Source organism: Chiloscyllium plagiosum, unplaced genomic scaffold, assembly GCF_037043375.1.
Source record: "Chiloscyllium plagiosum isolate Xiang-an unplaced genomic scaffold, Cpla_swu_hap1 HiC_scaffold_28, whole genome shotgun sequence".
Classification (NCBI taxonomy): domain Eukaryota; kingdom Metazoa; phylum Chordata; class Chondrichthyes; order Orectolobiformes; family Hemiscylliidae; genus Chiloscyllium; species Chiloscyllium plagiosum.
This window is the reverse complement of record NW_028270166.1, coordinates 4,985,451-5,011,734: the sequence shown is the minus strand read 5'-3', so window position 1 is coordinate 5,011,734 and position 26,284 is coordinate 4,985,451. Positions and strand designations below refer to the sequence as shown.

Below are 26,284 nucleotides of genomic sequence, written 5' to 3'. Positions count from 1 at the left end.
TTCTCTGTCAGGATGGGCTTGAAATGGAGGCATCAGGAGAGGTTCCAAACAAATCCACTGTTTCAATTCCCTGTTGATTTGGAATTTCCTTAAGGATCAAGTGGAGAGGAAGGGTTGTTCCTCCAGAGCACATGTGGAAGGACTAGGAATTTCTTACCCTGTCTTAACTCTGCTCCAGCACTGACTGACTCTTACTACTTCAATGGGAACCACTGTGCAGCCTCATGCAGCTGAATTGCCGCTCCTGCCTAAGATAATCTTTTGATCAAATCTGTAACTTTGAGCAGATTTCCTCATTTTAAACTGGATTTCAGCCATCCCCCATCTTGACAGGGGGTCCTGCTCCTACAAAATGCCCAGAAGCATTGTGACCAATGGTAAGAGCCCTCTATAAACTCTGTCCCTGCTGAAAATTGCTGCCATGGGCCAGAATAACAGAACCTGGTGTCTTTCATGAAAACAACAAATGTTGGAGATCACAGTGAGTCTAGATGACTCTGATGAAGAGTTATCTAGACATTAAACCTTAGCCTGCTCTCCCTCCGTGGATGCTGCCTGACCCACTGCGATCTCCAGCATTTGTTGTTTTCATGAAAGATTCCAGATTCTGCTCCTACAACCTGGAATCTTGCTGTTCCACGCACAGTCTGCTATCAAGAGCACCATTATATTCTTAGCAACAATAAAGAAACAAAACATGGTAATTTTAATAGATTTTAATATTTTACACAACAGAATTTCTTAATACATAAACTGAGCATCATTCACAGCCTAGTTTTTGACACTTTTCTTTTTAAATATAACTTTTTCTTTAAGTGTTTTGTTCTGGTGAAAGAAACCTTTGCTCTCAACCAACACCACAGAAATTCCATATTGTGAGAAATAGCACATTCCACAAAACAAGAACAAACAAAGAGATTATCTACAGACTTCAACAGCTTTGTGCTCGGCTGGGCAGAGAGAGAAATTAACTCAAATAACTGCTTGATCACGGAGTGGGGTGGGGGGAAAGACAGGAATAGAGATAACCACGATATCCAGCCTGAGAATTCTCCTGCATGTTTTCCCGATCAGGATCATTCTCACAGAGTGTCTTGGGCCCTGACTGAGGACATCAAATGTCTAACTCTGCCCAATTAATCTGGATGCATGAGGGATACTGACTGAGGAAGAGACAAGCCATTCCTATTAGAGGACCAAACGCTGAGCACCCAAAGTCCAAAAAATCCAAAAAAAGGTTGTGTGGTCCTGAACATTATAAACCCTCATCGATACATTCATCAGTCTCTCTCTCTCTCTCGACCTTTTATTCTCGCTCAGTTTCAAAGGTATCATCAAGAGAGATATCTGCACAATAACTGCTCTCATGTATGAAATTACTGGGGCTAATTCCCTGACATTAATGCTGGGGAAATCCACACACATTGTCTTCACCCTCGAGCAAAAACATAAAGCACAGAATGACACAAAGGACCAAATGCCTCCACAACATACTCCTCTATTGTGGACCATTAAATGCCAAGTGAAGATTCAGTACAAACACTGCCAGCACTCAAAAGGAACCTTCACAACATTCATCCATTCTCACAACCCGACACAGGGCCCAAGAGCAAGAAGGCACTAGGCATTGAATAATACAGTGGACACTTGCAATATTGTACAATACCACCACTATCTCCAAGGGACTCCTTTTACTATCTCCTGGGGGGGGTGGCACATTATCTCCGACCTGGGGTGGCACTGGGCGACAGTGAACTGACTAATTCTCTGGATGATATTCACAGAAGCACAGACTAAACCTGTTGACCCTCAGCAACCAAGTTCCCCCAGAGACTGAGAGAATGTTTATTGCAAATCCAGGGAATTTTAGAAGCGGATTCTCGGAGAAGAAAGCACAAGAGAGTGAAGGTTAGAATTCCTCTGACATCATCATCCAACTCAGTGCAGTCTCCATCCAGGCAACAGCAACAGACAAGGAGTGCTGAACACACAACTGGTCAGTTTAGGGACAGCGTGGAGTTAGACTCCTCGACACTGTCCCCATCAAACACTCCCAGGACCGGGACAGCCCGGGGGTTATATACACAGTACTCTTTTAAACTGGAAGTGAAGCATCCCACTTTGTCCTCATCAATACTCCCTAGATAGGTACAACATTGGGCAAGATACTGTATAAAGCTCCCTCTAGTGTTTTAAACTAAAACAAAAGCTGCCTCTACTCTTTTGAACTAAAAGCAAACTCAAAATAAAGTTCTCTTGACACTGTCCCCATTAAACACTCTTGGGATAGGGACAGCGTGGGGTTAGAGACAGAGTACAGCTTCCTCTATGCTGACCCATCTAACACTCCCAGGACAGTTACTGATGAGATACAGAATAAAGCTTTTTCTAAACTGCCCATTCAAACCCAGCCTGGCTAATCAACAACACTTTGTATGGTGATGAAACCTATATTGCAACTCCTTGCACTGAACACCCAAATTTAAAGGCAATTGGATATTTTGATTTGCAGAAATCTGTCGAGCTTCACATTTTGTGGCCCAGTGCATAGCTAGTAGTTCACATGCCATAGCAAACCAAGCTCCCACTGTCCCCCTGATCTTGGGGTCAAGCCTGGATATCCTGGTCCAACCTAACCAGGCTTTTTATCTCCTCATAACCCAGCAATTAGCTCCCCACCTCATGAGCCTCAGAGACCTGCCTTGGAAGGTCATACTCCCTCTCTAGGCACATTCAACAATTTAAAAATTTTAAAAACTTCAAACAAAATAAAAAGTTTTCAATGAAGACAAAACTGTGGAAGTCTCCTAAAAGTGGGGAACTGCTAGATGCCAAAAGCAACAACACAAATCTTAACCATAGGAAACAAAAATTTAACATTTGAATTTATTGGGATTCATTTTCTTCTTTTACACACACACATACACTTTACATAAAGCCCATTTCAAAACTTCTATATTGCTTTTCAATAGTTTTCTTTAAGAAAAAGAATTGTACAGTTAACTCAGTGCTTTAAAGGAAAAAGCAGTCACAAGCTAATAAAATGGTGCAACGTTGTGCTGAGGATATTTAGACACCTACTAGACAATACAAGCTCACACTGACTAATAATCTGGCTATTTACACTTATGTACAATAAGGAAGACCTTATATATAGAGCTGTTCTCCCCCGATTTTTCCGCACTTCTTGTTCATAACGTGTGACATGCTATGTGACAACTTCCCTCCTCCAGTGCAACTCAGAGAAAAACTGGGGCCACGATCAACCAGTGAGAATATTAAATCAAACACAGACCACCGCCTCAGATTCCAATTCCTGGTGTTTCCACTTCTCGGGTGAGGCTTGATTTAATTTACCAGGAGAGAGGGTTAAGAAATGCTTCACTCCAATTATTAAAAGTTCATTCTCAGGCTCGGCTGGCAAGGCCGGCATTTATTACCTGTGTCTCGGAAAGCCGGGGCAGGTGGTGGCTGTACATTTTGTATCAGTTTACAACTTGAGTGCGGTTAAGTGTTAACAATTTACAAGGATGTTGCCAGGGTTGGAGGGTTTCAGCTATAAGGAAGAGGCTGAATGGGCTGGGGCTGTTGTCCCTGGAGCATCAGAGGCTGAGAGGTGACCTGATGGAGGTTTATAAAATCATGAGGGACATAGATAAGGTGAATAGATTCCCCTCCTCTGGTCTTTTCACCAGAGGAGGGGAATCCAGAACTAAGGGCATAGATTTAAGGTGAGAGGGGAAAGATTTAAAAGGGACCTAAAGGGCAAATGTTTCACACATAGGGTGATGCATGTGTGGAATGAGCTGCCAGAGGAGGTGGTGCAGGCTGGTACTATTACAACATTTAAAAGGCATCTGGGCATATGAAGAGGTAGGGTTTAGAAGGAAATAGGCCAAATGCTGCCAGTGGGACTAGATTAATTTCAGAGATCTGGTTGGCATGAATGGGTTGGACTGAAGGGTCTATCTCCATTCTGCACACCTCTATGACTCTATGATTATTTAAACTGGGTTGGTTTTGGACTGGACCTGAAGGCACAGACCAGATAAGGACAGCAGGTTTTATCTGAAAGAATGCGTGCAAATCTATTGGGTTTTTCTGATAATTGGAGTGTGGCTCAGAGGGACAAACTGGATTATGAATGGAGGGTAAAGTTGACTTGAGGCTGACCTGTGGCAAATGTCCAAGCACTGGGCTATGTGACCATGGGAAATAGCTCCTGGAGTCACATCCCTCACTGTTTCCACCACACTCTCTGGAGCAAAGAGAGCGAGGGTATGGCATGGTTTTGGCAGGGGCCGGGGAAGGCAGAGGGGCGAGCTAACAATTTAGATATCAAAGATGGCTACCGACAGAAGTGAATGTTGACTGCTCGACAACATAAACTTCACACACAGCCTGTAACATCAGAGCAAGCATTATGCAGACATAGCACCAACATCTTTACCTTTATCAGAAAGGTCAGTTGACCTCAAGGCTCTAAACCCTTGCAGTACAGCACAAGGATCCCACAGCAGTGGCTAGTATCAGAGCTGAACAAATGGAGACATTGGATTGACAGGCCAATGACTGAACACAATTGTGATAGGATTGTGGTGCTTTTGTTTAAACATGCTACTTAGGACTAGAACCTGAGGGCACAGCCTTAGAGTGAAGGGAAATCCTGTTCGAACTGACATAAGAGGGAATTTCTTCAGCCAGGTGGTGGTGAATCTGTGGAACTCATTGTCACAGAGGGCTGTGGAGGCCAAGTCATTGAGTGTATTTAAGACAGAGATAGGTTCTTGGTTAGTAACGGTTATGAAGATAAGTCAGAATAATGGGGTTGAGAAACATATCAGCCTGACTCAATGGGCTGAGAGGCCTAATTCTGTTCCTACATCTTATGATCTTATTAATAATTAACACTGAATGCCATTTTATCAGCCAATCTGTCCCCTTGTTTTATCAGAGGGGTGGTACTATGGTGAGGTATGGTTTATAAGTTAATGGTGAGGTACTAGAGAGTACAGTTTACTATGTAATACAGGTTAATCTCTCCGACAGTACATGGAGCTGCGCTAACACCGTTTTTTTTCAGTCTCATCATAGGGCAGTTCAGTGCCAACCAGACTGACTGTGGAATTGGAGTCCCGTGTAGGCCCAGTGTGGGGAAGAATGGCAGCTGTTTGCCATTAATGGGACACTGGAAATCAGTTAGGTTCTTGCTGCTTGTGCTAACCCTGGTCTTTATGTTCAGATTCTTACATGACTATAGAGAGGGGCTGATGTGGCCCAGGAAGCCATATTGTTGACATGGTGACAGCCAGGTGCATGGGCAGTGAACCCTGGGCTTGTCTACAAAGGTCATCGCCTGAGAATGAAGTTTCAAATGTCACCAAGGGAACAGGGTGACCCACTGCCTTCAGTTGAATTAGCACAAAGGAGGAGGATCACTCCAGAAAGTGACCTGTACCTTGGAGGGCCGAACTGCTTACATGGAATGTGTTGCCCAGAAATAGGCCATTCAGCCCAACTAATCCATGCTGGTGCCTATGTTCCATGAGCTCTTGCACCTTAGTCCATCGTTCTATGCCACACACTCTCATGCATTTATCTACTTTTCCTTGAACACTATTTGCATCAACTGCACTCACGGAAGTGGTTTCTCCACTCAATCACACTCTGGATAAGGAGGTTTCTCCAGAATTCCTGATTCAATTCTGACAATATTCTACCAAGACCACTTGTATCTGGCGCCCCCTATAAGTAGGAACATTCTCTCAGAAATCACAGGCCTTTCTGCTGTTCCTGGCCAGCACCTGGCCGTGCACGCACACACGCACGCACGCACACACATACGCTCCCTGAGGCCCTGTCCTAGGACCCTGTCCCACAACCTGAGCCTAATCCATTCAGAAATTTAAAGACCCCATTGTTACCCCTTTATCCAAAACCTTCATTTTTCTAGAGATGAAAAGCTGTGACCAATCAGTTCAGCCTTTCCAGGCAGTGTATCCTCTCAGTACAGGTTCCATTTTCTAAACCTTGTTGTACCCTTTCCTGTGCCTCTATATCCTTCTTGTTGTGTAGTGTCTGGTACTGTGGGTGCAGTTTAACTAAGGTTCTATCTGGGTTAATGTAACAACTCTGCTTTTCAGTTCTATTTTTCTAGAAACAAAGCCAATTTGTGTTTGTTGTTACAGTCTTACCAGGATGTGCAGGAAAGTCCATGCTGATTGGCAAGGGTGGCATTGTGGTGTTGGTTGGTAAGGATGCAGTGCTGTGTGCTTTAAGGCTGGCTCATGTACTGTAATAAGTAAGTCACCTCTATCCAAATATCTGTGGCAACTGGTCAAAGGCAGAATCTTGTTGTGGTTTTGTGTGTGTGCACGTACTTACAGTTCAGTGACAGTGATATATTTGTGAAAAATGAAGAGCTACAATAAAGGAGAAACGCAGGAGAATGTGAGAGAGACACAAACACTGAGATATACAGAGACACGTGTGGGCATCACATGGATTCACAGACTCAAGGTGTATCAGAGATGGCACAAGGTTAGTTTTCACACATGAGAATAAATATGCATTGCAAAAATACTTTACCTTCCTCCTCAAATAGAACAGTGTCAGGGAGCTAAGGTGCAGGGAAGGGTAGAGAAGCAGATAGCTTTCTAACCAACCCTTTGTAAACCAAATAATGATTGTCACAGATGCTCTAGTTCACCATTGTTATAACCAGGGTCTGTCTGGGTGTGGGCAGGAAGGAGGGGGCGGGTATGAGAAACAGAACAATACTGGATGAGTTTTAAATGTTTCACATACCTGTGCGTTCCAATCACACCTCAGGCTGTTCTATTTGTTGTTTCTGTTTTAGGATTAAATCATAAGGATATCACATATCATCCTCTGGCCCTTAACATTTCTGTCCATTTGGTTGTGTGCACACACCTTCTTGTTTTTTTCTCAAAGGGAGAGGGAGGAGGGTAGGGCTGGAAGGTGGTGGGGAAGGGGTGTATAGACAGAGACACAGAGATAAAGAGGAAAACGTGAAATAAAGGGAGGTGTTGGGGCTTGTTTCCTGGGGTGTGTGTCTAACAGCCACAGTCCTGGTGAGGGGGTGCTGGCTGCTCATTCAGCTGTGTCCCCTGCTTGGTTCCGGACACAGCAGGGTCTGCTGTGTCTAAGCTCTCCGACATCTTTTCACAAATGATGTCCACCAGGCGCTCAAATGTTTGCTTGACGTTGATGTTGTCCTTGGCGCTGGCTTCAAAGAACTCAAACCCTGTAATCCAAAGAGAAAAGTAAAGCTACAGCAGGCAGTAAGTCCCCATCAAAACTCAGTGAGTGACAACAGGGGAGCGAGAGGAAACAGGTAAAGAGCAGCATGCTCAGGAAGTCTCAAAGCGCGTTACGGTCAATTAACTACTCTTAAAAAGGTAGGTGAAGTGACCTGATGTTGTGATTTCAAGTAAACCTGTTGGACTATAACCTGGAATCGTGTGACTTCTGACTTTATCTTATTCACAGCTGGCCTTGTAGCTTCCTGAAATCTGGAATAATTTTCATATGTTCAGCTCTCTCTCCAAAGGTGTTAACATTCCCCTGTTATCAAATTGCCCTGGACTGTACACAAACTCAAATTTGTGCAAAATCACAGTTCCTGCACCATCTAGATCCTCACCTTCACCAAGTCCAACTCACCCACCAGAAAGCCCCACCCCTTCAACCTACACTGGCTCCTCGCCCAGTAATACCTCAAACTGTAATCGATTCTAACATTCTCATGTTCATTTTCAAACTCTTCTGCAGTCTCACCTCTCCCTGACCCTGCAATCGCCTCGAGCTCGGCAAACCTCTGGGATTTCTGCACTCCTCCGATTCTGATCCGGTTTCCGTGTTCCTGGAGGCTATGACCACTGCCTCAGAGCCAAGAGTCTGGCAGTCCCTCCTTACAACTTCCCCCACGCCCCCCCCCCCCCCCCCCCCCCAACCTCACTTTAGGAGTGTAATGTTTAACTTCTAAGTTTATTTTAGTTTTTCTACTTTATACTAAAAAGAACTGTAGTGATGGACTTTTTAAAACTTATTTCTTTAATTTTTTATTTTTTGGACCTTGGTACCTATGTACCAACAAGGACACTGGGAATGGTGACATTGTACAATTTTCACTGTACTCTTGTACTTAAGTGCACGTGGCAATAAAACCTAAATCTAAATCTACTCTGACACTCCTTAAAAACCTACCTCCTTCATCAATCAATCAGCCTTATATTTGTCAGCCCTAACAATGTGCATGGTAGGTTTTGTGGGAGATTTTTCATGCGAAGCATCTTGGGACTCTTTGACACAGGTTCTATAGAAATACAAGTTGTTGTTGTTGGTAGGATCTGATCAGAACCTTGTATAGTAACAGCATTTCTATTGGTGGTCTTACCTAGGTGATCAGCCAACTGCTTCCCTCCCTCCGCTAAAACTACCCGCTCATCCTCCATGTCACACTTATTTCCAACCAGTAAGACCTGAGCATTGTCCCATGAGTAGGTCTTAATTTGGGTTGACCTGTGAGAGACAGAGATCAAAGCAATTAACATGCTGGAGGAGCAAAAACAGTCAACAGGTTACAGCCCTAGACATGTACAGTATGGAAACAGACCCTTCGGTCCACCTCGTCCATGCCAACCAGATATCCTAAATTAATTCAGTCCCATTTGCCAGCACTTGGTCCTTATCCGTCCAAAACCTTCCTATTCATATACCCATCCAGATGTTTTTTAAATGTTGTAATTGTTCTTGAGGAAGGTCCCTTCACAGGGTTAACCAGTTTACCATCAATAGCAAAGAGTCATGAGGTGGATACTAGAATCATACAGGACACAAGAGACCCTCTGACCCATCAAATCTACACTGACTAAAGCTTCTCAAAATCCTCATTAGCTCCATAGTCTTCAGTGTTATGGCATTTCAAGTGCTCATCCAAGTACGTTTTTAAAAAAGTGATTGAGAGTTTCCCCACCTCAGCTTGAGGTTGTACAGGACGTTGGTGAGGCCACTTTTAGAGTACGGTGTCCAGTTCTGGTTGCCCTGCTATAGGAGGAATATTAGGTTGGAGAGGGTTCAGAAACGATATACAGAGGAACCTCGATTATCCGGCATTCGATTATCCAAACTAGATCGCAAGGTCCTGATGCTTGGCTAAACTGTGTTATCTGCCATTCGATTATCTGAACATTCGATTATCCGAACAAAATACTCCCCGACTGAGGTGTTTGGATAATCGAGGTTTTGCGGCAGCAGGAAGGTTCAGTTATAAGGATAGGCTGGGACTTTTTTCACTGGAACATGGGAGGTTGAGGGGTGACCTTGCAGAGGTTTATAAAGTCATACGGGGTATGGATAAGGTGAATAGCAAAAGGTCTTTTCCCCATGGTAGGGGAATTCAAAACTAGAGGGCATGTCCTTAAGGGTGAGAGGGGAAAGATTCAAAAGGGACCTGAACGGCAACTCTTTCACACAGAGGGTGGTTTGTATGTGGAATGAACTTCCAGAGGAAGTGGTAGATGCTGATACAACATTTAAAAGAAGTTTGACCAGGTACATGAATAAGAAAGGTTTAGAGGGATATGGACCAATGACAGGAAAGGCGAACTAGTTTAGTTTGGGAAACTTGGCTGGCATGGACGGGTTGGACCAAAAGGTCTGTTTCCGTGCTTTATAACGCTGACTCTAACAACTATTCTCGCAGGCAGTGCATTCCAGACCCTCACCACTTTCCTCAAATCCCTCTAAACCTCCTCTTCTTCACCTTAAAATTATCCATCCTTGGTATTAATTGTTCAATTAAGGGGACCAGCTAATGGGATACCAGAGATTTGTTTATAAATATCTTTAATCATTTAGAAAGAAATTTTCTACTGTCATTTTCCACAACCTCGACATATCCTAAAGTGCTTACAGCCAATGCCGTGCTGTCACTGTTGTAATGTAGGCAACGGTGCAGTCAACTTATGCACAGCAGGATCCCATTCAGAGAGACTTCTCTGGTGTCTTATATTTATTTCTCAACCCATATGACTAATTCAGACTGTCCTGTCATTTGATAGATGGCTGTTTGTTGGAGTGTGACATGTAAACTGGTCACCACATTTCTCATTATAACACTGACTACATTTTTAAATGTACCTCTTTGGTGATAAAGTTCTTTGGGACATCCTGACATTGTGGAAGAGCCATTGAGTCATACAGCATGGTAAAAGACCCTTCGGCCCAACTCGTCCATGTTGACCAGGTTTCCTAAACTGAACTGGTCCCATTTACCTGCGTTTGGACCATATCCCTCTAAACCTTTGGGTGTTACAGAAGTGCAAGTTCTTTCTTTTACTATTGCTACTCATTTATGCTTTGTCACCATGGAAACAGCCTCTTTTAGGAGCAGACACCTTGTGCACAGAGATCCTTGGTAAAGGGGATTAAACATGGGCCCAGTGGCACAGTTAGCTGGATGGCCGGCTTCAATACAGAGTGATGTCAACAGTATGGCTTCAAATTCCTGTAGCTGCTGAGGTTACCATGAAGGGCTCTCATTCTCAACCTCTCCCCTCCCCTGACACACAATGACCCTCAGGTTAAACCAGTTGTGTCTCCCTAATGAGAGATTGGGTCAATGGCAGCTTTACCTTTCACCCGCTGTGATTGGAATTCACTGCCTGAAAGTGCAGTGGAAGCAGATTCAATCTTAACTTTCCAAAGGAAAAGGGCATAAATGTTCAAAGGAAAGAAAATTACATGGCTACAGGAAGGAAAAGGAGAGCAAGATTAATTGGAGGTAGCTTTTTCAAAGAGTTGGCAGACTCAGGAGGGGCCGAATGGTCTCTTCCTGCACTGGAAGATACTAGGACTTACATAATTCACCTTGAACCACAAATTACATACCAGTCCTGGACAGCATTGAAGGATTCTTCGTTAGTAATGTCATACATCAAGATAAAGCCCATTGCACCACGATAATAAGCTGTGGTGATGGTTCTGTATCGCTCCTGACCAGCTGTGTCCTGAAGGAGAAAAAGCAGAAGAACATTCATTATTCCCTCCGAGCAAAAGGAAGCTGGAAATCACAGCGGATCAGGCAGCATCCTTGGAGACAGTCCAGTTTTGAGTCTAGATGACTCTCCATCAGAGCTCTGACACAGGAACTGAACCCAGCTCTGAAGAAGAGTCATCTAGACTCAAAATGTTACCTTGCTCTCTCTCCACGGATGCTGCTTGACCCGCTGGGATCTCCAGCATTTTTTGTTTTCAGTCCAGATTCCAGCATCTGCAATGACCTGCTCCTACTTCGGTTCAGCCCCTTCTTTTGCTCAGTTACTGGTTTATTAACAACAGCAACTTGTATTCCACTTACATTTTCAAAGTAGTTAAACATCTGGCTAAGTGCTTTGGGACGTTTATCAAGCAAACACAACACACATTGGAGACAAAGATGGAGATATCAGAATAAGTGTCTGAAAGCTTGATCAAAGAGGCAAGTTTTAAGGAATTTGTTAAAGGGAAGAAATAAATGGAAATGTTTTAGGAGGGAATTGCAGAGTCATTGGTGAAGTGAAGGAATTAGAGGATGCACTGTCACATGATTGAAGGAGTCCAGAGTTTTCAGTAGTTTCAAGGGTTGGAGGATGTTATGGTGATGGTGGTAGTTGGAGGGCGAACTGTGATAATAAAGGCAGAAAGGTAAATGTAACCACTCACCCAGATCTGCAGCTTAATCCTCTTTTCATTCCTGTAAATAGTCTTCACTTTGAAGTCAATTCCAACTGTACTGACAAATGCTGGAGTGAAGGAATCATCAGCATATCGAAACAGGAATGACGTTTTACCAACACTGCTGTTCCCAATGATCAGGATCTTGAACATGTAATCAAAGTTCTGATCTGCAGATTCTTTCTGTCCAAAGCGTGGATCTGTAGCCGAAGCCATCTACATAAAGCAGAATTATTCTCCTTAGCCACATCCGTGCAGCTAAATCATTCGGACTTCTCACTTCTCATTGCTCTCAGAATCAACCTGAAACATCTCTTGCACGGTGAATTACACACACAGGTTCTACGGAGCCAAGGGCAAGAGGCAGTGCTGCAATGCTGGATCCTACTGACAGGATTCCCAGCATACACACCACACCAACAGGCCATTTGGCCCAACTAGCCTAGGCTAGTACACACAAACACAAGAACACCCATTTAACCCCTCAAGTCTGTTCCTCTATTCAATGAGATTCTGTGACCTAGTATCATATACTCACTAATGTCACAAATTCCTTAGGGTTTTTGAATATTTAAAATCCATCGATCGCGGATTGAAAACTAAGAATTGATCCAGCATCCATTGTTGTTTGTGGAAGAGACTTTCAAATTCTTACCACCCTTTGTATGGAGACATGTAGTCACATCTCACTACAAATTTTGAGACTTTGTCTTCCATCCTCCCAACTCACCCCATCCCTAGTCCTAGATGCCCCAACCAGCCGAAGTAGCTTTTCTCCATCTACCTCCTGGGAAAAGATCGGCCTAGTGGTATTATCATTGGACTGCTAATCCAGCGACCCAGATAATGTTCTGGGAACCTGAGTTTCAATCCCACCCATGGCAGGTGGTGGAATTTGAATTCAATTGAGAGTCTAATGATGACAACGAAATTATTGTTGATGTTGGGAAAAACCTACCTAGTTCACTACTATCCTTTCAGGAAGGAAATCACCATCTGTGTCTGGCCTACATGTGACTCCAGACTCACAACCATGTGATTGACTCTTAACTGCCCTCTGGGCAATTAGGGATGGGCAATAAATGCTGGCCTAGCCAGTGATGCCCTCATCCTGTAAATGAATAAGGAAAAACCTACCCCAGCCTGTTTCCCTTACTGACTTGACATCTTCAATTGAACCATTGTTTGACCTTTACAGTTTCTGGCCTAAGTCTAATTTCTACGTGCAGTCCCCAAGAGAAAGAGGTATTGTCCTGGAAAATTTATGCTTCACTCCAAGTGACATTTTACTGAGGTGTGTTGAAGTCCAGATGTGATCTACCCAGGGCTTTGCAGCATGATTTCAAACCCCTTGTATTCCAGTTCGCTGGACAGAAAGGCAAGCATTCAACTGGGTTTTTGTTAATTTGTGGTACCTCTGCACGATCTGTTGATGATCTCTGGACTGGACTAAATACAAACACAGACACGCACACGCGCACACACACACTCACATACACATGCACAGTAAATTTGAGCCTCCAATGCTTCTATTTTTACACTACTTAGAAAGTCTTTTTCATAAGGTCTAAAGCGGTCCATCTCTCACTTCTCGACACTGAAATTGCTGTGGTTTTGCCAGTGCATTAACACAATCGATATCTCTGATCTTATGCTGCCTTTGACACAGTCAGTCTACAATGCCGTTAACCTTTATGCCATTGTTCAATTTGAGCATGTGCTTTTTTGTCTCTAAGTCATTCAAAAAATGTCAATAGTTGAGCCACTAACACAGATCTTTGTGGAACATCAATCACTTCCTGTCAATTCAATACCTAACCATTAACCCTGCCCTCTGTCTCCTGTTATTCAGCAATTTCCTAACTTGGTCAATAATTTGTCTTCAATTCCATGGGAGTCAACTTTCGTTCTCAGTCTCATTTCAGACATGGTATCAAAGACTTTCCAGAAGTTTGTATGACTAATACCAACAGATGTTTGCTTGTCCCTTGCACTCTTTATGCCGTGTATGATCACGTAGGTTGTGCTGTCCATGTAGCACCCTCGGTCCTGGAGGAACACTCTCTCATTTTACTGTATCAGTTGGATTTGGGAGAACTGACAGATAGAAAGCTACTCTGCTCTCTACCATGTTAACTCATTGACGGCAAGGTGGCTCAATGGTTAGCACTGCTGCCTCACAGCACCAGGATCCCAGGTTTGATTCCAGCCTTGGGTGACTGTCTATGTGGAATTTGCACATTCTCCCAGTGTCTGGGTTTCCTCTGGGTGCCCCGGTTTCCTCCCACAGTCCAAAGATGTGCTGGTCAGGTGAATTGGCCATGCTAAATTGCCCATAGTGCTAGGTACATTAGTCAGAGGGAAAATGGGTGTGGGTGGGTTACTCTTTGGAGGGTTGGTGTGGACTGGTTGTGCCAAAGGGCCTGTTTCCACACTGTAGGGAATCTAATCTCATTGCGTCAACATCATCACTGCCACTCAAAAAACCTTTCTGTCACTATTTCTCAGTTATGTGTAACTGGTTTACATTCTAAAGTATTGAGGTATTTATCACGCGAAGGATTATTCTTTTAGTGATGGTACTGGTTTGGCAAAGAATATTTACCAGGAAATTGAGACAACACCCTTTTTAATTTACTACATGGCACTCCATTGGCACAGGACTGGAAAGCTCGCCTAAGTAATGGAAACCACATGAGACACAATTCTGACTTGCTCAGCTGGTTCACAGGGTGTGGGCAGTACCACTGAGGTCAACATTTATTGCCCAGCCCTGTACAACTGAGGGACTTCCTGGTTCATGTGGTGAGGTCAGCTCAGACTCAAATGGCCTCTTCTGAGCAGTACCACTGAGGTCAGCATTTATTGCCCAACCCTGTACAACTGAAGGACCTCCTGGTTCATGTGGTGAGGTCAGTTTGACTCAAATGGCCTCTTCTGTGCTACAAGACCATAACAGATAGGAAAAGTAAGCCATTCAGCCCCTCAATCCTGATCATGGCTGATCTGACATTCCTCATATCCACTTTCCTACCCTTTCCCTGTAACCCTTGACTGATCAAAAATCTACCTTAAAAGTACACAAGGACTCTGCTCCACACACAGCTCTCAGCGGCAAAGAATTCCAAAGACTTACACCCCCCAGAGAAGAGGTTCCTCCTCATCTCAGTCTTAAATTGCTACCCTTTATTCTGAGACTATGCCCTCTGGTCCTAGACTCTCCCCACGAGGGGAAACATCCTCTCAGCATTTACCCTGTTAAGCCCCTTAAGAATTCTGTATATCTCAATGAGATAATCTGATTTTTCTAAATCCCAGTGAGTAGAGTCCAAAACTGTTTAACCTTTTCATGTATGGCTAGACACTATGGCAAGTCGGAGTCAATCATATTGCATTTTTTACAATATTTACAAATTGCACTGTCCCATACCTTTACCTAGATATTAAGGATATCAGTAATATCGCAATATTAACAATATCGTGTGGGGAAATGGTGTTAAAGTTCAGGATTATCCATTATCTTGTTGAGGGGTGAGACAGGCTTGATGGGCTGAATGGCCTATTCTTGCACCTATTTGCCATGTTCTCTTATATTCATTGCAGCCGTTGTTAACAGGGTAGGCAGGCCACAAGATACTGGAGCACAAGTAGGCCATAAGGTCATAGTCATAGAGTCAGACAGCATGGAAACAGACCCTTCGGTCCAACCAGTCCATGCTGAACATCCCAAACTAAACTAGTCCTGCCTGCTTACTCCTGGCCCACATCCCTCCAAATCTTTCTTATTCGTGTATCTATCCAAATGTCTTTTAAATGTTATAATTGTATCGCATCCACCACTTTCTCAGGAAGTTCATTCCACATGCGAACCATCCTGTGTGTAAAACATTTGCCTCATGTCTTTTAAATCTCTCTCCTCTCAACTCAAAAACGTACCCCCTAATCTTGAAATTCCCCATCCCAAGGAAAAGACAACAACCATTCTCGATCTATATCTCTCATTATTTTATCAATGTCTATCAGATCGCCTCTTTACCTCCTATGCTCCAGTAAGAAAACAGTCCCAGCCTTTCTTTATAACAAACCTTCTATATCCTGTGCCACTATACACTGGGATTATGGTTGATCTGATAATCCTCAATTCCACTTTCCTGCCTTTTCCCCACAATCCTTGATTCCCTTACTGATTAAAAAAATCTCTCTATCTCAGCGTTGAATATACTGAATGTCCCAGCCTCAGCAGCCCTCTATGGTAAAGAATTCCACAGACTCAATATACTCCAAGAGAATAAATTCCTTCTCATCTCTGTCCAAAACGGATGAGCCCTTGTTATGAGATGGTGCCCTCTGGCCCTAGACTTTCCCACAAGAGGAAACAACCTTTTCACATCTACCCTGGTGATGCTCCCAAAGAATCTTGTCTATTTCAATAAGGTTGCCTCTCATGCTTCTAAATTCTAATAAGTACAAGCTCAGTCTACTCAAGTTCTACTTATAAGACCGTTCCTCCATACCAGAGGTCAGCCTAGCGAACATTCTCTAGACTGCCTGCAATGCCAGTATATTTTTCTTTCAATAAGGGGACCAAAACTGCTCACAATATTCGAGATGTGCTCTTGTATCTTTGTTTTTTTTTAAAAATCCCATTCCCTTTGAAACAAAGGCCAACAGTCCATTTGCCTTTACTATGACCCACTGAACTTGGATGCTAACTTTTTGAGTGCCACGGGCAAGGATTTATTTATTCACTTAAGGTGTATCTGGACAGGTGCATGAGTAGGTGGGGAGCAGAGGGATACAGATGCTAGGAATTGGGCAATAGGTTTAGACAGTGGGTTTGGATCGGCTCAGGCTTGGAGGGCCGAAGGACCTGTTCCTGTGCTGTAAATTTTCTTTGTTCTTTCTTTGTTCTATGGACTCTAAAAACAGATGTCGCTGGAGAAACTCAGCAGGTCTGTGTGAAGAAAATAGAGATAACATGTTGAGTGCAGTGACTCTTCATCAGAACTCAGTCACTGGACTCAAACCACTAAATTTGATTTCTTCTTACAGAGGCTGCCAGACCTGCTGAGTTTATCTAACACTTTCTATTCTTGTTTCAGATTTCCAACATCCATTGTGCTTTGTTTTAACCCTCTGTCCTGTAGCTTTTTGGAAATAATGATAAATATTATTAATGGAAATAATGTTCAGCTCCTTGAGTTCTTCTGATAAAAACGCAGAACCTCACATTTCACCACTTTATATTCTATCTGCCAGATGTTTGTCCATTTGTCTATCCTACCATTATTTCTCTCTGCAAATACTTCACGTCTTCTTCATCACTTGCCTTAGCAGCTATTTTTGTGTAATCTGCAAATTTGGCAACAGTACATTCACGTCCCTTATCCAAGTCATTCATACATACATGAACAGATTAGAGTTTTCCAATCCTGGCTGGAAATATTTCAGAAGAAGGTCAGAATTAGAAGAGCAGAAAGTTCTTAGAGGGTTGTTGGCCGGAGTGGGTTCAACTGATAAAGAGGGATGGGGCCACAGATGTCGGAGTTCAAGTTTGAGAATTTTAAAACAGATATTGCCGGACTGTTACTCAAAGTTGCCTACTGTGGTTTCACAGACCTTTGCTCTTTCCTCTCTCACAGCCTTGGCTCTATGAAGGGGAGGAAATAGCCTAATGGTATCTCTGGACAGTTAACCCAGACCCTTCCTGAAGAAGGGCTTATGCCCGAAATGTCGATTCTCCTGCTCCTTGGATGCTGCCTGACCTGCTGCGCTTTTCCAGCAACACATCTTTCAGCTCTGACCTCCAGCATCTGCAGTCCTCACTTTCTCCTAGTTAACCCAGAGACCCACATAATGTTCTAGGGACCTGGGCTCAAATTCTACACAGCAGATTGTGGAATCTGATTTCAATACAACAACTGGAATTAAGAAACCATTGCTGAGTGTCGAGGAAAAACCCATCTGGTTCACTAATGCCTGCAGGGGAAGAAATCTGCCAGCCTCAGCTGGTCTAGTCTACATGTGACTCCAGACCCCTTAAGTGGACTCTTAACAACTAGGGATGGGCAATAAATGCTGCCTAGCTTTCATCCTGTGAATGTATACAAAAATGCCTTATGGTGTAGAACTTGGAATTTTCTGGAACTCCTCACTACCTTAGATTTGTCTTTCTTTCTTTTAAATTGGTGCTAGGTACATACGAAGGGGAGAGTATGCTGGAAACATTGTTAAACACCAGGTTATTAGACAGAGACTAAGTATATACCTTTCCAGTCAGAGTTTTATTTCAACTTATACAAAGAAGTCCAGCACACTGTCCCACTTGGTCTCTGGTGTCCCTGCCAGACCCTACCAGATGTTAACAAGGATGAGATGAAATAAAATGGAAAGAGACTCATGTAGACTAGACTCACATTGGGTTGAGTGGCTTGTTACTGTATTATAATCTCTATTATACCATGTGCAATTTGTGTTTCAAAAGTACATCAGTGGCTGTAAAGGACTCATCTGAAATCATAGAGTTATTGAGATGTTCAGCACAGACCTTCTGTCCAACTTGTCCATGTTGACCAGATATCCTAAATAAATCTAGTCTCATTTGCCAGCACTTGGCTCATATCCCTCTAAACCCCTCCTATTCATATTCCCATCCAGATGCCTTTTAAATGTGATGAAAGGTGCTGATTAAATGCAATTTATTTCTTTCCAACAAATCATAGGAAGCACAGACTTTCTCATCCACCCCCAGGAAGCTCTCTGTCTCTTCCCACTCCTCCTCCAGGCTTCAGTGTTAAGCTGTGATCCAGTGCTGTTACAAGATGGGAACAAGCCATGAGTCAACTCAACACAGATAAAACATCAGTAGCAAGTCAGCTGTGACAAAGGCTCCTGACAGCTCAGACCTTTGCACGCTTGCTGTGAGAATTTCACTTTGCCATGGATACTGCAGGTCACCAGGGCAACAGGCACTGTCACCATGGAAACCAACGATTACCAAAGTGATACACTCATCACTGTGGCTGCCCAACATTAGACACCAGCAAGAGAATCATCATATGGAGCTACCATGGATACAGGCAGCTGGGGTACATCATGGAAACTGGTGGTTGGGGAGGAGTTGCAAAGTTACCATGGAAACCAGTGATTGTGGATGGGGTCACATAAAGTTACTCCAGATACCTGTAGTGGTGGTGGCGGGGGTAATGTGGGGGCAGGGTCACACAAGGTTACCTTGGATACCGTTGGTTGGATGGCCACACAGTGAGGATAACTCTGTCACGACCGTTCAAATAGATTACAGACCTCCCCATTTTAAATGTCACAAGAATTTAATCAAAATTAGATGAATTAAATTTGGGCCGAGGAGTTGGCAAAGCTCACCATTCTTGCAAATAGGCCTCAAACATCACAGTGAGTGCTGCTCACAACCCGTCCAGGTGTAAACACGGCTGAGGGAAACAGGCAGGCCATCTGACTGGCGAAATTCAACTGGTATCTCGATGGCAGGACGTGTGGGTAGTCTCCATGGTCAGGGCCAGGAGCAGTCCCAGGAGCAGGTCTCTCACTTGCTCATTTCCCTTCTCCGCAGGTAGCCAATGATAGAAACAATAAGATGTTGGAACAAAACTGGCAGAAGCAGGTACTGCAGATGCTGGACATTAGAATCAAGACTGAAATGGCGCTGTAAAAGCACAGCGGGTCAGGCAGCGTCTGAGGAGCAAGAAAATCGGCGTTCCTGGCAAAATCCCTTCATCAGGAATGGAACAAAACAGCTCATTCAGCCCATCAAATCTGCTCTGCCATTCAATGAGATCATTGCTGATTTGATGATTCTCAACTCACTTTCCTTCCCTTCCCCATAACCTTGATTCCCCTGATTGATAAAGTCTGTCTATCGCAGTCTTGAATATACTTAATGACCCAGCCTCAACAAACTTCTGCGGTGAAGAATTTCACAGATTCACTCCCTTCAGAGAATAAATTTCTCCTCATCTCCGTCTCAAATGGGTGACCCCTTATTCTGAGATGATGCCCTAGAGACTTTCCTACAAGGGGAAACAACCTCTCCAAATCTCTCCTGTCTAACTCGCGAAGAATCTCATATGTTTCAATAAGATCTCCTCTCATTCTTCCAAACTCCAGCTAGTACAGACTAAATCTACTCAACCTCTCCTCAGAAGGCAGTCCCTCCATACCCCCAAAGGGGATCTTAGCCATTGGGATTCACTGCTCACAGCAGTCATGCTTATGTCAGCAGATAGAAACTTTTAACAAGGGGCAAGAAGACAACAATTCTCAAGGAATGCCTCCTGAAAGTGAAACAGAATGGGATTGTGAGGGAACAACTCAGTCAGAATCCCTGTCCTCAATCTCTGCCCAGTAGTGCAGTAGTTTTCTGCCATGCTGGAAAACTGATAGATTCCTGTCAGAAGTCACACGATACCAGGTTATAGTCCAACAGGTTTATTTGAAATCTCAGGCATTCGGAGTGCTGCTCCTTCGGCAGGTGAAGTGACTTGACAAAGTAGCTGCACACCGAAAGCTTGAGATTGCAAATAAACTGGTTGCACTCTAACCTGGCGCTGTGTGACTTTTGACCTTGTCCAACACCAGCACCTCCACATCAACAATCCCTACAATGAGTGAGGACAGGGTCTAAGCTTTGGTGCAATTCCCCAATGGGATGCGATCTGCCAATGCTCACTTGCTGATTTCAGACGAGTTGGGGGAAACTGGGCACCAGATTGCTGGGTAACACTTTTTTTGGGGCGGGGGGAGAAGGGTTAGTGGTGCACTTTTCAAACAAGGACTCTGGAACAATACCAATTTGTGCAGAGCCATATCTCATAATCCAGCAAGATGCAATATGGATGAGATCCAGTTTAATGATGAAGTGGAGGTGCTGGTGTTAGATTGGTGTGTACAAAGTTAAAAATCACACAACACCAGGTTATAGTCCAACAGGTTTATTTGGATGCACACTAGCTTTCGGAGCACTGCTCCTGCATCCAGTGGTTGAGTGCTCTGAAAGCTAGTGCTTCCAAATAAACCTGTTGGAGTATAACCTGGTGTTGTGCAGTTTAACGATGGCAGATAAGGGATAAACAATGATCAGGGATGACTCACCATTTCTTTTTCAAAAAGAATCTCCTCCTTCCACCCAGGGTGAGGGGGGGAGAAGCAGCTGTGGCCTCAGCTTCACATTACATCTGCAAAACAGCATTCCCTCAGTAGTTTCTGGAGTGAGATTTAATCTAACAATGTTCTGACTAAGGAAGAACTGACAGGGATATAAGTGCAGGAAGGCGGCATCTGCAAGCTTCAGCCTGTTCTGACATTGAATGAGATCATGGGGGAGACATTGCCAAACTTCATCCAACCCCGCACTACCCCACTTTCTCTAATTACCTTTAGTCAACAAAAAATGATCAACATTAGCTTCAAAATTAACAACCAATCGAACATCAACTGCCAATAATATCTTTTCAAACTCCACTCGAAATGTCTGACTTTGATTTTGTAGATGCTGTCCCTAGTCCGAGACTATCCTGATACCTGACAGCTCCCAATCTAACCTCACTGTTCACCTTTATCTTGAAAGCTTAGATTAAATTACCGAAATTCTTAGACACTTCCCGAGCCATGTGACCTTATACCCGCACCAACCAACCCAACCGCCCCGTGGCTGAACACTTCAACTCCCCCTCCCACTCCACCAAGGACATGCAGGTCCTTGGCCTCCTCCATCGCCAGACCATGGCAACACGGTGCCTGGAGGAAGAGCGCCTCATCTTCTGCCTAGAAACCCTCCAACCACAAGGGATGAATACAGATTTCTCCAGCTTTCTCATTTCCCCTCCCCCCACATTGTCTCAGTCCCAACCTCAGACTCAGCACCGCCTTCTTGACCTGCAATCTTCTTCCCGTCCTCTCCGCCCCCACCCCCTCTCCGGCCTATCACCCTCACCTTAACCTCCTTCCACCTATCGCATTCCCAACGCCCCTCCCCCAAGTCCCTCCTCCCTACCTTTTATCTTAGCCTGCTTGGCACACCCTCCTCATTCCTGAAGAAGGGCTTATGCACGAAACGTCAATTCTCCTTCTCCTTTGATGCTGCCTGACCTGCTGCGCTTTTCCAGCAACACATTTTTAAGACCTTCCCTTGAAGTTTATTTCTCAGATTCTTACATTGCACCTCCCTTCAAAGTCAATAAATCCTTCTCCTTTGATTTAAGAAGGTGGTTCCTCACCACATTGTTTCTCAGTGGTAACTTGGGATGGGCAACAAATATTGGGCCCAGCCAGCGATGTCCATATCCCATGACTGAGATTTTAAATAATATACTGTGCCCAAACCCAACATCACTCCACATTTTGTCATTACTCAGTTGACTGAATCAGGTCAATCTGAAGACCCAGGTGTTTGGGCAGAAAGGGTAAGAGCTCACCCAGCAAGGCTGTTTCTGCTCTCTTTAAAGAGTGAGCAACTGCCTGAACCCAGATGCATGCAGAACATCATCAGTTACAACCTGCCCTGTCATTTATCCGTACTCTCCATCTCCTGCTATTCAACCAATTTCCCAAAAGGCTCAACAATTTGTCTTCAATTCAATGAGCTTCAATCTTAATTAACAGTCTCTTTCAAGGGACTTTATCAAATGCCTTTGTAAATGAATATAACATCCATAGACAATCCACTTTGCACTACATTAGTTATTTCCAAAAAAAATTCATTGGATTTACCAGGTACAAACTGCCCTTTGCAAATCCATGCAAGCTCTATCTGATCAGCTGAGCATTCTCAAGATGTTCAGTCACTCTGTCCTTAATTACAGACTCTAACAATATCTCAACAACAGATGTTACATGAATTGGTCCATACCTCCCTGGCTTCTACTCTCAGCTACTTAAATAGCAGAACAACATTTTTTCAATGAAAGGGAACATTTCCCAAATCAAGGGGAGGTTATATTTAGGACATTTAAATGAAAAATATAGCAAAACCAAGAACTTCCCCTGTTGAAGTATTTTAAAGCAAATTGAAAATCTCAAAATTGTTACTAATAGTTTTTATTACACAAAGGGTAGATGCATTCTGAAACAAAAGAAGGTAAATGCAGTTAAGCTACAGACCAGTAAAGATCTTAGCAAATGGAGGAACATTCTTAAGAGGCTGAATGGCCTCATTGCATTGCCAAGTATCAAAGGTTGAAAAATGTGGTGCTGCAAAAACACACAGCAGGCCAGGCAGCATCCGAGGAGCAGGAGAATCGACGTTTCAGGCATAAGCCCTTCTTCAGGAAGAAGGGCTTATGCCTGAAACGTCGATTCTCCTGCTCCTCGGATGCTGCCTGGCCTGCTGTGTGTTTTTGCAGCACCACATTTTTCAACTCTGATCTCCAGCATCTGCAGTCCTCACTTTCTCCAAGTATCAAAAGACCTATTTATAAAGCAGTTCACTTAACAATGCTGCACTCCAGAACAATAGTTTATTGAATGCAGAACCATTATAACGTACACAATATGGCAGTGGTTTGTGCACAGCAAGCTCCCACAAACAGCAGAAAAGAGAAAAAAAAGCAATTAAAAAAACAGCTGTAGGGTACAGTTACAGGTTGAGTCAGGTCTCTTTCTCTGTAAAACACTGGGGTACAGTACTGGTGGGGACAGGTCTGTCACTGTATAACACTGGGGTACAGTACTTGTGGGTAAAAACAATGACTGCAGATGCTGAAAACCAGATTCTAGATCAGTGGTGCTGGAAGAGCACAGCAATTCAGGCAGCATCCGAGGACAGGCAAAATCGACGTTTCGGGCAAAAGCCCTTCATCAGGAATAAAAGCAGGGCTGAGGAAATGACCTGGGAGTTACAGTGAGAGAGAGACTCCCTGAGATTCTTGTAGAGAGAGGAGGAAAACTTGTTCAAGGCAGGCATCCTTGCAAGAGGATTCGCAGTAGGGTTAAAATCAACGAGGTAAAAACAATGACTGCAGATGCTGAAAACCAGATTCTAGATCAGTGGTGCTGGAAGAGCACAGCAATTCAGGCAGCATCCGAGGACAGGCAAAACCGACGTTTCGGGCAAAAGCCCTTCATCAGGAATAAAAGGATGAAGGGCTTTTGCCCGAAACGTCGATTTTGCCTGTCCTCGGATGCTGCCTGAATTGCTGTGCTCTTCCAGCACCACTGATCTAGAATACAGTACTTGTGGGGGCAGGTCTGTCACTGTAACATTACAGTATAGTACTGGTGGGGATGGATCTGTCACTGTATAACACTGGGGTATAGTACTGGTGGGGACTGGTCTGTCTGTATAACACTGGGGTACAGTACTGCTGGGGACGGTCTGTCACTGTATAACACGGGTACTAATAGTTACAAAGGACACATTAAGAACAACTGGCACAATTAATATACATCACTTGAGTGTTTAGAATGAGATTGATTTTAGTCTAGTTTAGTCGTAACTTAAATCAAGCGACAACATTGACTGCTAACTAGAAGCCCTCTGACAGGTAGAGACTAATGCATCTCAAAGCAAAATGCTGTCTTTAAACTCTTTTCCTCATCTAGACGCCGTGTGCCCTCTATTGGGCAGATTATAAATAAAATGGGGGACAAATTCCTCCAGCACAAATCCACTGCAATCCAGCTGGGGCTCGCTTGTCCTCTTTCGGACGAGAAACGTAGCTCAGTAACCATTTTCTTACTACACTCGAGGTGTTAATTCACATTAGGATACGTTGTATTTACTGCCCATTGCATGTAGCAATGAATACATAATACATGCATCTCACGGTTCATACTGTAAATTATTAATTTCTGCCACAATTTATCCAGCGCGACCAATGTGTCAATGGGAAATATATCAATCTCTTCCCCCTTCCCCCCCTCCGCCATCTCTCCCTCTTCAGTTTGTCTGCAGTGGGGAGGCACAAGGCGATGGTACTGGTGTCAGTGTCTCTGCTTCGAGAGTAAAAAGCAGCGAGAGTGGTCCAGCACAACCCTCAGGAAGGTCGCTGCCTTCTGTTGCTGGCTGAGAGCTGGAGCTGAGAGCGGATGCAATGACAGGTACAGAGGCTGCAGCAACCCAGAATGAATGAACCAGAGGCAGAGAGAGAGAGAACCATCATCACTTCCAGCATCCCTCAACAACCACCAATAACATAAGTAACATGGACGAAAACAGACATTTTAAAATATTTAGAGAAACCATGAGGTACCTTATATCAATTTGCCCAATGCCTGACCCCCTCCAGCCTGCTAGCATTTACGCCATGTCCACGTCCCCCCTCAAAAAAACTCTCATGTCAAATGAAGGTTATGGTTAACATGGATCAAGCGAACTGAAGCTCTTGCAATTATTAAAAATATTAAGGCATCAGATAGAACACAGAGGTTGCATCCTGATGCCCAGCATTGCCCGTTCGACCTCAGCGCCCTCACCTTCCAAGCGTTTGCCTCAGGACCGGTCTCTCTAGACACTGCAGCAGCAGCAGCTCAGCGGCTGATTGACAGCTCCGCTCTGACGTCATTCCCGGGCCCAAAAGGGGCGGGACCATACTGAGGCAGTGATTGACATGACGAGGAGCCAATAGCAATTCAGAGCATCTTCCATCCTTCACCCCAGGAGCATCTTTTATCTACCGCTGTTCCCCACCACTCCCCTTAAAAAAAGCCTCTCCTTATTTTCATTTTTATATTTGCAACCTGAACCCACTTGCGTTGCATTTACGTGTTTACACTCCTGAGGAAAAAAAACTAGGACAAAACCTTCATTTATTTAAAAGCTTATGAATTATTCACAGTCATGTCAGCGAGGGACTTGCTGAACAATATTTGGGTTTATGTTTTTATTTTTGCATTCTGTTTGCATTTTTATAATGTCAAATCGAACGGATCTGGAATACAAAAAGCCAGAAGATCAAACCAATGGATGGAAGCTGGACTTGGAATAAAGCAGCTCTTATGAATAATTAATTATTTATCATTTAATTATTCAAGAGATTGCCTCTCTTTAACAGGATCAGACGCAGATTTATCCCGTTTTCAGCGCAATTTGGTCTCCAAATTGGATTAAAGTTGGAAACAAGTCGCCTGCAAAATGCAATAGGAAATTGTAACCACTTTCTGCACTATTCTGCATAATTAATATCGCATGGGTGCCCGAGTCCTCCTGCTGCAGCACCTCCTGCGGCTGGAGGAATGGCAGACACTGCATTTGCACCATCTCCCCCGCTACTCAGAAAGCATCCTGGTCCACTCCTCCTACGCTAACTCTTCCTCAACTCCTCCACCCATGGTGTAGTGGTAATGTCACTGGACTAATAATCTGATCGTGTTCTGGGGTTGATTGTTCGAATCCTGCCACAGCTGATAGTTCTATGTGGTCTTTTCAGTAGAGGCAGAGATTATGCTTCCCTCATGTGGGACAATCTGGAAGGAGAGGTCATAGTTTTAGGCTAAGGGGTGGCAGAATCAAAACTGAGTTGAGGCAGAATTACTTCTCCCTTCGAAGAATGGCGAATCTGTGGAATTCACT

The 26,284-nt window shown here is 43.9% G+C and overlaps 1 protein-coding gene across 2 annotated transcripts; it reads right to left on the bottom strand.

Annotated features, from left to right (window-relative positions):
* Positions 1-701: 701 nt before the first annotated feature.
* LOC122565477 (ras-related protein Rab-3A) lies at positions 702-25,234 on the bottom strand. 2 transcript variants are annotated; one of them, XM_043721486.2, is made up of 5 exons: positions 25,189-25,234; positions 11,728-11,955; positions 10,915-11,033; positions 8,420-8,544; positions 702-7,267 (listed from the first exon to the last, which is right to left on the bottom strand). In XM_043721486.2, the coding sequence occupies exons 2-5, from the start codon at positions 11,953-11,955 to the stop codon at positions 7,077-7,079; spliced, it is 663 nt and encodes a 220-aa protein (XP_043577421.1). In that variant the 5' UTR covers positions 25,189-25,234; the 3' UTR covers positions 702-7,076. The 2 variants fall into 2 exon arrangements, with proteins under 2 accessions (XP_043577421.1, XP_043577422.1); XM_043721487.2 differs by lacking the exon at positions 25,189-25,234 and adding an exon at positions 24,966-25,118.
* Between the last annotated feature and the right edge of the window lie 1,050 nt (positions 25,235-26,284).